This window comes from Aulonocara stuartgranti (assembly GCF_965226115.1).
Source record: "Aulonocara stuartgranti genome assembly, chromosome: 18".
Lineage (NCBI taxonomy): Eukaryota > Metazoa > Chordata > Actinopteri > Cichliformes > Cichlidae > Aulonocara > Aulonocara stuartgranti.
This window is the reverse complement of record NC_138954.1, coordinates 35,408,688-35,422,504: the sequence shown is the minus strand read 5'-3', so window position 1 is coordinate 35,422,504 and position 13,817 is coordinate 35,408,688. Positions and strand designations below refer to the sequence as shown.

The following is a 13,817-nucleotide window of genomic DNA, read 5'->3' as shown; positions in this document are numbered from 1 at the left end:
CCAAAACCTCCTTCCATCAGTGAGAACTTTGAAGATGAAACGAGGCTGGGTCTTCCAACATGACAATGATCCAAAACACACCGCCCGGGCAACAAAGGAGTGGCTCCGTAAGAAGCATTTGAAAGTCCTGGAGTGGCCTAGCCAGTCTCCAGACCTCAACCCCATAGAAAATCTGTGGCGGGAGTTGAAAGTCCGTGTTGCTCGGCGACAGCCCCAAAACATCACTGCTCTCGAGAAGATCTGCATGGAGGAATGGGCCAAAATACCAGCTACTGTGTGTGCAAACCTGGTAAAGACCTATAGTAAACGTTTGACCTCTGTTATTGCCAACAAAGGTTATGTTACAAAGTATTGAGTTGTATTTTTGTTATTGACCAAATACTTATTTTCCACCCTGATTTACGAATAAATTCTTTACAAATCCTACCATGTGGATTCATGGATTTTTTTTTTCACATTCTGTCTCTCACAGTTGAAGTGTACCTCTGGTGCAAATTACTGACCTCTGTCATCATTTTAGGTGGGGGAACTTGCACAATCGGTGGCTGACTAAATACTTTTTTGCCCCACTGTAAGTCGCCTCAAGGCGACTTACAGTGGCGCTTCATAGATACAGAGAAAAACCCAACAATCATATGACCCCCTATGAGCAAGCACTTTGGCGACAGTAGGAAGGAAAAACTCCCTTTTAACAGGAAGAAACCTCCGGCAGAACCAGGCTCAGGGAGGGGCGGGGCCATCTGCTGTGATTGGATGGGGTGAGAGAAGGAAGACAGGATAAAGACATGCTGTGGAAGAGAGACAGAGGTTAATAACAGATATGATTCAAATGTATCCCATTCGTCTATAAGAACTACACTTTCCACCACCCACTCAGATTTTAATGTCCTGACACTTGCTCTGTGGTTTGTGACTGGATTAAGGTTTGACAACTATCGCGTTTACCTTTTTTGAAAACAGTGTAGACATTGGATTTATTTGTTCAGTGTGTTGAAGTCCAGTGTATACTGAAAGGTAAACCCACAGGCAATATAAGCTATTCTTGCTTTTAAATTTTGATTTATATAAAAAAACGATTAAAACACATGTGTACAACTCTTTATATACCCTTAGTCATTTTTTATATAATTTGTAGCGTTTATATTTTATTTTTATTACAGTATCACTATTATAGAAACTACAATAGCAGCCAGTCATAAGTTGTTTGTCTTTATTGATGTGCAGCAAATATTTGCATATTTAAATGAGAGCACTTGATTTCTTTTCTGAGCCTGCAAACACATAAACTCAAACATGTCAGAGTTTGTGAAATTATAATGTGAACACACACATGTTGATTAACATATTCTTTTAATAAATAATATTGTCATGAAAAACATAAACACCGAATAACAGCTTGTGTACATTTGAACAGTGCATGTTCATATTTTTTCTTTATATCATTACATGGACCAGTCAAACCAAAGATCAGCACATTATGCAAAAGAAGATGAAATTTAATTTAGTATAGGTGGGCAGGCAACTTACACGAACACCAAAAAAGTTCTGATAACAAGGTAATTACTTGATAAGGTTGGACGGATGAGGGACTGGGGTGTCATAACTCTCCTAGTCCATGAAGCCACCGTATCTCTTCTGTAGCTCACCACCGTTCTCCGAAGCTCGTTTCATCACCCCTTCATTCTTGCTGTCCACCAGCCACTCAGGCCTACCCACACGCCTCATGAACCCTCCATAGCGTTTCTTGAGGCCTCGGCCTAACACTGCCTCTAGCAGGTCACCCTGCGCAACCTCCCCTTCAGCCCGACGCATGAAACCTCCATACCTCTTTACTACCTCACCTCCCTGATCTACCCCCTTATTGCTACGCCCAATTTCTGTATTAAGGAACTTTAGGATGTCCAGGTGGAGGTTTTCTTCATCATTCTGGTTTCTGGTTTCCTCTAGTGAGCCCTCTGTAGAGGATGAGCGGCGAGACATGAAGCCACCATAGCGTTTCATGAATCCACCATACTTCTTGGACATTTGTTGTTCTGGTGATCTTGCAAACTCATCATCAGTGTTCAGGGTTCCTTCTGCTTCCTGCGCCCCCTGTGCATTGGGGTAAGCATCCATTGGAATACGGCCTTCCTCTTCCAGCAGTAAGTCCTGGCACAGGCGCAGCTTCTGGCTGTCCAACCCACCATCACACTGAGTAGAGCATGTCTGAAAAAAAAAAATCAAAATTGCTATCAAGTCTTTCATAAATGCAATAGCTTCCAAGTACAACTCGCTGTTTTATCCAGTTCAGTATTCATTTGAATCAGTTTTCAGCTTGAGCTGGACACTATAAATGACTGCTTCATTTAGAAGTCCATGCTGAACCATCTTTCTTCAAAAACATCAATAAACTATCAATAATGATGAACAACTGTTCAAATGTTTCTGTCTTCCTTTATAATCAGAAGTTATATTCAGGCTCTATACTACTCATAAAGCTAATACCTCTTACACAGCTCTTTTTCTGTCCTTTTTAATAACATAAGTGACAATGATACATTTTCATTTTGTAAAGTACCACGACAACTTCTAGACATCAGAAAAGTATTTATGGAAAGTGTATTTTTAAAAGGTGAGGTATAATAAGACCCATTATTGACTTTTAGATCTGTTCCAAGATTTTTCTTTTCTTGTTATTTTTTATTTATTTGTCCTGTTTTTAGCCACAAGATTCCCATTAAGTTCTTGTCCTGGTCAAGAGGGCAGCATAAGCAATTAAAATTTCTAAAAAGAAAAGAAACAAAAGTAAATTTTAAGAGAACAACAGCATGCAATATCCACACCAAATTCCACCTGAAGTCCAAGATTTTGTAACAGCAACATCTGCTCAGGGCAGCACATAAAGCTCTGAGGACATGCTGGACACATGTTGAATAATCTGAGTGTTAGTGGCAATCTGACCCCTGAGCAAAGTTGCTGGTAAGAAGACAGGTTACCGAACAATTTCTTGGCAATATATAGCAACAGTTTATTTTCTGAATGAAAGCTAGAGCCTGAGCTTGTTGCACATGTTATATATTATATGTGATAAGACTGTGATCACTAAATGTAACAGTTTCTCTATTTCTAATTCAGTTTGTGCTTGTTTGGAAGAATTGAAATAGAAAAGAATTTCATATTGTTTTACTTTTTTGTCACAGACAAATGATAATAATATAAGAATGAATGATTTTCAGTCTTCCCTTAATGGTTTATTCTGCTGTTACTGTTGTTTTATTTCCCCTCTTCATTAAACCATGACACTGTTACCTAATGAAATGTTACTGAACCTGAAGAGAGGCTGACACAAACAGACACACAAAGACACAAACTGTGTCACGATAAGACAGCAAAGGCATAAACTCAACAGTGCAGAGAAACAATCAACAAGAACACATTACAACGGGTCCACGGTCTTAGCGATTGCTTTAACTACTGACAATACATTTTCCACAAGACGTCTCATCTGTTCCTCACCTGTCATGAGTGTAGCAGATACATCTAATATAAACCTGCTTAAGTTATGAATTCATTTAACTCCAAGCGAAGGAACATAGTCATAATAAATGCAACTGCTGGGCCCTTGAGCTGCACACTGTGAGGATAATCTGCACGTAACCTCTTGGTATGATTGGATTTCACTTCGTAGAGTCATCACAAATATGTTGACTCGAAAAAAATGTTCGATAGCATGTAGGGAGAATTTGTGCCTCGGTTAGTTTTCAGTGCTGTTTGCTTTTGAAGACTGAAAATTGAACTGGGAATATATTAGAATATATTAGCACCTAATACATATTTATCCATTTTCCTCTAAAGACAATAATGTACATTATATGTATATATATGCACACATACATTTGTTATAATATAAAAACAGTGTAAGTGCCTCTTCAAAATGTAAGGTTCTGTAATTCAGATCTCAATAGATACCAATAACATTCAGAGAATGAAGTAAGTAAGAAGTAATTTAAATATACTAAACGCACTGATAATTAATTAAATGATTTGAAATTCTTTCACATGTAAAATATGATATGGAGTAGTCTTCTTAGAATATGAAACAATGCAAAATATATGTTCCAAACATAGAGTTTTTATTTCTCTGGTCAATATTTTAACTTGTCTGTGTCTCAACATGAAGCACGCAAGGCTGAAATCTGTAACTGCATATGCTGCATACTCAAAGTGATTGAAACATCAGCGTCTGAATTATTTCAGTTTTGAGAAAAACCTAAAACAAATATACAAATATATATACAAATATTAGACAAATATAAAACACGAAGAGTGCGAGGTCTTAAATGGAAAGAAAAGGCAGGGAAACGATAAAATGCATTTGCAGTTTGAAGAACTCGAATGCCAGATCAATATTATAGCCATCAACAGATCTTGCAAGTGGCATTTGAAAGGGAAAAGGGAGGCGTGAAAAGAGGAAAAGACTAAATCAAATCAAGGAGTGAGAATAACATAATATACAGAAAAAATGGCATGGGTTGAAATCCCACAGAGATTACAGTTACGACTGTTGTCTAATTTGGTATAACTGAGTCTACAAATGTGAAAAGGAAAGCTATGGAAACTAGAAGGGAAATAAAAACGGAAAACAGGCGGAAATGTAGTTAGTAAAGAAAAAAACGGCATAGAAAACTGAACAGAAAAGAATAAAGTACAAAAGAATAGCAAAGGCAAGAAGTTGTGTCGTAATGTGTTCGCTGAACACTGTAAATGTCACTTTACATGTTTTTTATGAACTATGACAAAATGAACTGCTTTCAGGGGAGAAGAAAAACTGACTAATGGCTTGTATAAAAAGTACAATCCGACTGACCGTGGACGGACGGCACAGTGCCGCTGTCAACTTACTGATTACAATTCATGAATTATTCATTTGTCTCTTTTTAAGAAATATAAACAAAACAATATATAGTGACATTACCATTGATGAGAAACCAGACTGTTGTCCCAGCAGATGGTATACGCAAAGTGCACACTCCTTCCCGCAGTCTGTTCCAACCACAAGTGACACACAAACGCCCAGAACCATCATCCACATGCAACTGCTGTATGCGAGGGAAGCCATGGTCTAAGTACGGAAATGAGGGGAGAGAGGAAAAAATTAATTTTAAAATTAATCATTTTCAGACAAATGTTCAACTGAGTACCAAGTACACGACTGATACTACTGGTTGTAACGAACTAGTAGCAATTTATAATGCCACCTTTTATGAGCAGTGACAATTAAAAAATATTTTAAAAAAATGTGGCAAAGGGAGTGCGCCTTCAGGTGATGTGCCTTATTCTCTATGATTTATTACTAGCTGTAGATATAGTGGGTAGTATAAGCACCGGTGCATCACTTTAAAAAAAGTATTCGCTATCTTACCTCTGCTTTACTTTAACAGAAAATAAAGCCGCTCGGAGATTTCCTCGTCCTGTGCCCTTGGGAGTAGCGGCGGGCTGTGAAACTGGACTGGCTCAAGTCTGTGCACTCAATATATCTGCGCGCAGCTCCGTGAGCGGCAGGCTGTGGGAAGAGTGGCCACGGTTCAGCCAATCAACAAAAGACATACACACTGCTTGGTCGCTCCTCTAATCGGCGCTGTATCTTCCGTCTGCTGACAATGACAGAAGTGCAGTGTGTCGCCTTTTAGCGAGAAAAACAAATACCATTACTATCATCAATTTAAAGAGCTGGGTGCAGTGCTGTGTCCGGATGCGCTGCGGGGTGTTAAAGTAGTTGGTGGCAACGACGTCACTGTATAATAAGACAGAAAACGTAAGAGGCGTTTGGCACGACCTGAACCCCACCCTCCATAACGATCACCACTCAGTCAGATTTGGAGGTGCAGTGCTGGCACAAATAAATGCGTAGAATAGTCTCAGTTTGTTGCTCTATTTGTTTTTTCTACAGGTACATGACATTCAAATGGAATAATTCAGTTATTTAGTTCAATATAAAGTACGGGAGGGTTAATTTAAATAACACTGTACACATCAAACAACACATAACGATTTTTCACCACTTTACTACATAATTCTGGATAATTCATGAAAAGTTTTGTAATATTCATATACTAAAACAGACAGTGAACAAAGTGACCTAGTCTGTTACACAATCCCCATTTCCCACTTAATCTCCTTCACACAGATAGCTGTTATCATTGCTTCATGCAGGACGTTTTTTTTTTGTTTTTTTTTTTAACTTTTATTTAACTTTTTTTCCCCAACAAATATAAGACTGGTTCACATCCAAAATAATAACACTACACAGCACTAGAATATTACAACATTATGTCCATAACTGTTGTCCTCTAGGATCCAGTTTATAGGTTACTCCCAGTGCTTCCAGTGGTCTCTTCCATTTGTAAACAAAAATTCGGGAGCTCCCATCAATATAATGTCCCAGCCTGATCAGAGTCATAACTTCAATGATGAGCGACTTCCATAGAGAAATGGAGGGAGGCTCAGCCCCCACCCATCTCAACATAATGCTTTTCCTGGCCAACATTAACAGTGACTGAATTACATGCTCATGTTGTACCAGTGAGACAGGGATATATCCCAATAAACACATTAATGGGTTTTCTGTCACCTGATGACCAATGGCTGTACTAATATTGGCGCAGACCTCTTTCCAAAATGACTGAATAATAGCACATTCCCACAAGCAGTGGAATCTAGTGCCCACTCTGACCTTACACTTGAGACAGTTTGGAGATATTCCCATATTATACTTACTATAAATATATGGAGAAATATACACATTGTGCAAAATTTTGTACTGCAGTTCTTTAAATCGGTTACAAACAGAGATTTTGGATGGAAGGAGCAAGATTTTGTCCCATGCCTGTATATCTATTTCACATTTAAGCAGCGTCCCCCAAGATTTTCTCAACCATGCCAGTTTATCCTCGATTAGGGCATAAATCTCGGAATAAAACTTTGATACAAAATGTTTATGCTCCCTATTATCCAAAAAAAATTTCTCCAACCGAAAAGAGGCAGTTGAGATTCGTAATGTTTTAGCATTTTTAACACATAATTTCTCAGTTGCAAATACTTATAAAACTCAGTCTTTGACATAGAATACTGGGACTTCAAGGATTCAAATGATTTAAACTCACCATGTTTAAAGAGGTCATAAAACCTCTTTACACCTACTTTATGCCATCCCACAAAGCTTGACCCTATGTTTTGTGGCAGAAGGTCTGGATTATTTATAAACGTTGACAAGATATTAAACGGAAGACTACTGTTAAAAATTTTTCTCAGTTTTCCCCACGTCCACATAGCATTATATATCAGTGGGTTATGCTTTATTACGTGAGGTAAGTCATTTAGACGTTTCCCTAAGAAGTTAACAGGTGAGGATGGTTTACATAATACTTCCTCAATATTTAGCCATGGCAGATCAGAATGTTCATGTATCCAGGAAGAAAGAATCCTCGCTTGTATTGAGAGGACATAATTTTCTATGTTTGGCACTCCCCACCCACCCAGATCTTTCGGTAACTGTAGTGTCTCCAATTTAATTTTGGGTTTTCTTCCTGCCCAAATGAAATCCACCATAGCCTTGTTAATTACTTTAATATCTTCTGATTTCAAGATTGCAAACAACATGCCTGTGGGATATAATATTTTCGGTAGGATTACCATTTTAATGAGATTTATTCTTCCCAAAAATGATATCGGAAGTGATCTCCATCTTGTCAGCATCTCCCGAAGATCTTGAACCATTCCATTAATATTTTCTCTATATAAGTGTCCAACATTTGGTGTAACTTTAACTCCCAAATATACAAAACCTGATGGTGCCCAATGAAAGGGTTTAACATATAAAGGTTCATTATCCCCTCCACTACACAAAGTCATTATAACAGATTTATCAAAATTTACTTTGTATCCAGATATAAGACCAAAGTCCTTGATGCACCTAATAAGAACGGGTAAAGAGTTAACCGGGTCAGTCAGTGTCAGAAGAATATCGTCTGCATAAAGCAGAATTTTATGTTGTCTATCCCCAATTTTAACTCCAAGAACACTTGGATTTTGTCTAATGGCCATGGCCAAGGGCTCGATGGCCAAAGCAAATAATAGTGGTGACAATGGGCTACCTTGTGCTGTACCTCTGCTCAGTGAAAATGGGGAAGATAACAAGCCGTTAGTTAACACAGATGCTATTGGCGATTTGTATATAATTTTGATCCACCCCAGAAAGTTTTTTCCAAACCCAAATCTTCTCATTATTTCAAACATATATTCCCATTCAATTCTATCGAATGCCTTTTCGGCATCCATAGAAACAACAACCCCAGGGATCTGATGAAAATTTAAAAAATGAATAATATTAAATAGGCGTCGAGTATTATTATAAGAATTCCTCCCCTTAATAAAACCTGTCTGATCAGCATGCACGATAGAGCACATTACTTTTTCTAGCCTAAGAGCCAGTATCTTTGAAAGTATCTTATTATCAGCACCAAGAAGGCTAATAGGCCTGTAAGATGAGCATGACTCTGGATTTTTATCTTTTTTAGCTATCAATGTTATAATTAGCCTGGTACATAGATTCTGGGAGTTTCGATTCTTCAAATGCTTTATTAAAAACCCTTAATAATAAACTATTTAACTTCATTTTCATTACCTTAAAAAATTCTACTGGGAAACCATCTGCCCCAGGACATTTCCCTGACTGGAGTGCAGATATAGCTTTATCCACCTCTATCATTGTTATGGGTGACTCCAGCAGGCTTACCTGATCTTCAGAAAGCTGAGGGAATACTAAGTCGTTTAGGAAGAAGCCTGAGTTAAGCCTTGTTATGTCCATCTCAGATCGATATAGGTTTGTATAGAATTCTCTGAAGCACTCATTAATCTGACGGTTTCCTACTTGTCTTTCACCATTCACATCCACAATAGCTGTGATAAAGGAACTTGATGGAGTATTCCTTGCAAGACGAGCCAGAAAGCGGTTAGGCTTACTAGCTGATTCAAAAAGCCGTTGTCTGGCAAGAAGGACATCTCTTTCAGCCTTTCGCATTATCAAATTACGCAAAGATGTCCTGGCAATATTAAGCTCACTTAATGTTTCAGCTGATTTTGTTACATAGTATTGTTTCTCCAGCTTTTTGATATTATTCTCGATCTCTAACTGCCTTGTTAATCGTTGCTTCCTTTTATGACTTGTGTATGAAATAATCATCCCTCTCATGTAAGCCTTATAGCTATCCCATAAAGTTCTCGTGTCTATCTCCTCTTTGTCATTTATTTCTAGGAATACTGTTGTTTGCTCTGTTATGAAATGTATAAATTTCTCATCCAAAAGAGACAGTGTGCTCATCTTCCAAGACCTAGAGCGCTCAATATGTCTCATGGGTTGAATGGTTAAGACAACAGGAGCATGGTCAGAGAGACCTATATGACCAATATTTACCTGCTGAACTAACTGACTGATACACTTGGACATAAAAATATAATCTATACGAGATGCTGATAAGTGAGGGTTAGAATGGAAAGTGTACTCCTTAGATAGTGGATTATAGTGTCGCCAAACATCTATAAGGTCAAGCTCATTTATAATTTGCCAAAGGGCTTTGGAGTTTTGGCACGACCTGAACCCCACCCTCCATAACGATCACCACTCAGTCAGATTTGGAGGTGCAGTGCTGGCACAAATAAATGCGTAGAATAGTCTCAGTTTGTTGCTCTATTTGTTTTTTCTACAGGTACATGACATTCAAATGGAATAATTCAGTTATTTAGTTCAATATAAAGTACGGGAGGGTTAATTTAAATAACACTGTACACATCAAACAACACATAACGATTTTTCACCACTTTACTACATAATTCTGGATAATTCATGAAAAGTTTTGTAATATTCATATACTAAAACAGACAGTGAACAAAGTGACCTAGTCTGTTACACAATCCCCATTTCCCACTTAATCTCCTTCACACAGATAGCTGTTATCATTGCTTCATGCAGGACGTTTTTTAATTAAAAAAGGCGTTCTGCTAACATTACCAAGGCACTTCACTGTTCCAGCACTTATTTGTTCAGAACAACAGGCTCAATAAAGATATCCCGGCATCAACTGCATGTTGTGTCTGTGTGTGTGCACATGTGTGAATGCACACAACATTTGCATATTGCTTCCTTATGGGAAACTGCAGTGCAAATGATAAACATTCATCCAATTTTATTAACACACAATTTCCAAGTACAAGAAGCTGGCGAGGAACTTGTGGAGTGGTCTCGAAGAAATCACCTCTTTCTGAATATCAGCAAGACAAAAGACATGGTGGTTGACTTCAGAAGGAAAAACAAATGTGACTAGGCCCATCAACATCATGGGTGAGGAGGTGGAAACTGGACAGCTGCTGGTTCTTGGGCATTCACCTGAATGACAGACTGGACTGGGGGACCAGCAGTGCTCTATAAAAGAAGGGAATGAGCAGACTCTACTTTCTAAGGGTGCTCGTATCCTTTAATGTGTACAGTAATCTGTGTGCAGAACTTCTACCGGTCTGTGGTAGTGAGCGCCATCTACTCTACAGTTTCTTCTCAGTTAGCCAACTGAGATTTGGGTGGGTGGATGGTGAATATACATTTTTTCTGTAAGTTATGCTGAAATGTTTTGTAATTCAATTCAGTGCAGTTCTACTTTAATCAGTTGCATTCACTAAACAACAACACTGTCATGGTCTGGGTGAGTTACAGTAATTTTCCACAGTGGCTGCTCTCCTCCTTGGGGTGGAGCCTTCGCTGCTCCTCCCAGAATCACCACCTGAGACTGATTGAGACAGCTGTATTTAAGACCAGCGTTCACAAAAGTGGATGCACAAACACAGAGAGTTAAGTATTTTTGATTAATTTATTTTCATTTAACCTCCATAGTTCATGTTCATAGTGTTTACATAGCTGTTGTTCATAGTTTCTCACAGTCCTCAGATTAGAATTAAACTCATCTGGTTCTACCCTTCAACTTAGCCTTGTTCCTAGCTTCAGCACATGTAAGTATTGTTACCTTCACACTGTTATAAATCAAGTTTAACTGTGGAACTGAAGCTCTAGACACTGCCAAACAAAGGCTCACAGATCTGGCCACAGAGCTACATCAACGAAGCCAAAAGAATGACCCTGTTCTCCAAAGACCCGTCCAAATTGTAAGCGCACTTCCAAGGGAAGAACAGTAAAATGTCAGACCCACCCAAAGCAGAAACTCTGGGACAAAGAAGCACTGTACATCTGCCATAACAAGAATTAGTCCACATCACAAAGTCAGACATCCAGCAAAGCTGCTGGTAAATGAAGCAATACATCAGGACTCTAAGACCAGGCAGTACAAAGCTTAGTGCCATCTGGACTGACTACATGAAAACCTACAACTTACTGGCCCACAGTGGATGCTACAAGAGGCAGCTCACACAGCTGAAGACAGATGGTAATGAGGAACGGATGTAGAGACTGCCATTGATGACCAAGACAGCAAAACGGTTTTATTTTAAAAAGTGAGTCCTTAGAAGTCACAAGAATAACGTCACTTGTATTGCCATTGAGCTTGAGCTGATTGTTCTTTGTTTCATTGAACAATATAGTTGTGTGTTGTCTGCATAAAAACATGAAAACGATGGAAGATGTTTCCTAGAGGAAAAAGATAAACTATACATAACAGAAGTCACCCAATGATCCCTGAGGGACATTATGTGACTGAGGCTGATGTTGAAGTTATTGGACTCTAGATTTTAAGAATGACGGTGACAGAGGCTGTTTTGAGAGATATAAGAAAGTACCAGTGAAACGAGGTGGCCATGGTAGTCATGATCAGTGCCAGTGTAGGAAGACAGTCTTTGCTCAAGGAAGTTGGAAGGATGAACATGTGGAGGTTTTGGACATAATATGAGTTTGGTGATGTTTTTCACAGAGCACAGTTGAAAGGAGGATAACCTGGAACATAAAGAACTTGCGGTATCTCCCCAGATGGAGTTTTGTACTTACAGGGATTAGAAAAAGAGAGCTTATTTTAGTCACACGGGATCCTCTTTATCAGCTCGTTTTCAAATCCAAAATCAATTTTAAGATAAGATAACTCTTTATTGTCATTGCACAGTCATACATAGTACAATAGTACAATGAAATTGGAAAACTGTCCTACGTCGGCACTACATATAACACGACACGATACGACACATCACAACGCAACAAACAACACAACACAGTATATTAACTTAGTATAAAAAAGAAGAATAAGTGTATGTGTATTGCACACTGTTATTATTGCACATTAATTATTATTGCACCTTGTTATAAATATAAATATTATTATTGTTATTGTTTTAAACATTGTTACCTCCCCCTAAAAAGTCCAGGGAGGTATCCAGTCAGGTCAGCTGTTAGCATTGATCAGGGCTATTGCCCTGTTGTAACAGCTGTCCTTGAGTCTATTTGTTCGGGACCTCAGCAGCCTGAACCTCCTGCCAGACGGCAGCAGCTTAAACACCCGGTGTCCTGGGTGTGTGCAGTCCCGTACGATGCTGCGTGCCCTCTTGAGACAGCGAGTGCTGTACAGGTCCTTCAGGGAGGGAAGAGGATGTCCAATGATTTTTTGGGCCATGTTGATGACCCTCTGGAGTGCCTTTCTGTGTGCTGTGGTGCAGCTGGAGAACCACACACCGATGCAATATGCCAGCACACTTTCAATGGAGCAGCGGTAGAAGACGGTCAGCAGCTCCTTCTTCAGGTCCATTTTTCTGAGGATTCTCAGAAAGTGGAGACGCTGTTGGGCCTTCTTTAAGACCGCAGAGGTGTTAGAGCTCCATTGGAGGTCTGTGTCTATGTGCACACCCAGAAACTTGAAACTGGAGACCCTTTCCACGCACTCCCCGTTGATGCTGACAGGCTGCAGCTCGGACTTCCTCCTTCTGAAGTCAACTACCTGTTACGGTTCTGGGTCCGTTGGACCCAGTATTTTGAGTTTATTATGTTTTGGTGTAATTTTGCATCATGGATTGTTTTCTTGTTCTCTTGTGGTTGTGGTGATTATTATTATTATTATTATTATTATTATTATTATTATTATTATTATTATTATTATTATTATTAGAGTTTCATGTTTCTGTTATCCATATTTTAGGAATTGTGGTTTCATGTATAGTTCAGTTCCATGTGTCATTTTCTGTCTCTCTGTGTTGAGTCCGTGTCTCTGAGTTGTGATTCATGTTTCCTGTTTTATTGTGAAAGTCTGTCTTATGTTAGTGTGTGCAGCTTTGTTTCCCCCGTCTCGTTAGCCCTGATCTCCCCCAGCTGTGTCCCCCTTCTGTGGCCCATTCCCTCATTACTACCCTGTGTATTTAAGCCCTGTGTTTTCCCATGCTCGGTGTCGCGTCGTACCCTCAGATTATGCCTGTGTGTTCCTGGTCTCCGGTTTCAGTGGTCACTTCACGTTTGGTTTTCAATAAAGCTAAGGTTCTGATTCACAATTCTGTGTTCGAGTCCTGCGCTTGGATCCTCCTCTCCGCCTGCCCGCACACAGAGCCCTGACACTACCAGTTCTTTTGTTTTGGTGGTATTGAGGTCCAGGTTGTTGTCTGCACACCAATCTGACAGCCTCTGAACTTCAGCTCTGTACACAGTCTCATCTCCCCCTGAGATGAGCCCCACCACGGTGGTATCATCTGCAAACTTGATGACTGTGTTGTCTGGGTGGGAACTAACACAGTCATGTGTGTATAGAGTGTACAGTAGGGGACTCAGTACACAGCCTTGTGGAGAGCCGGTGCTGAGGCTGAGGGCTGAG

General features: G+C 39.3%; 1 protein-coding gene across 1 annotated transcript; it reads right to left on the bottom strand.

Annotated features, from left to right (window-relative positions):
• Positions 1 to 1,212: 1,212 nt before the first annotated feature.
• LOC309694200 (proenkephalin-A-like) lies at positions 1,213 to 5,773 on the bottom strand. The gene is made up of 3 exons (XM_082514064.1): positions 5,402 to 5,773; positions 4,955 to 5,101; positions 1,213 to 2,205 (listed from the first exon to the last, which is right to left on the bottom strand). Exons 2-3 carry the CDS (start codon positions 5,096 to 5,098, stop codon positions 1,609 to 1,611), a joined length of 741 nt encoding a protein of 246 aa, XP_082370190.1. The 5' UTR covers positions 5,099 to 5,101; positions 5,402 to 5,773; the 3' UTR covers positions 1,213 to 1,608.
• Positions 5,774 to 13,817: the final 8,044 nt, after the last annotated feature.

Bases quoted from the DNA above. Each gene is read 5' to 3' on its own strand.
- LOC309694200 (XM_082514064.1), bottom strand. From the start codon at position 5,098: ATGGCTTCCCTCGCATACAGCAGTTGCATGTGGATGATGGTTCTGGGC. The intron at 2,206-4,954 runs GTAATGTCACTA...TTTTTTTTTCAG, and splicing joins AGTCTGGTTTCTCATCAATG to ACATGCTCTACTCAGTGTGA.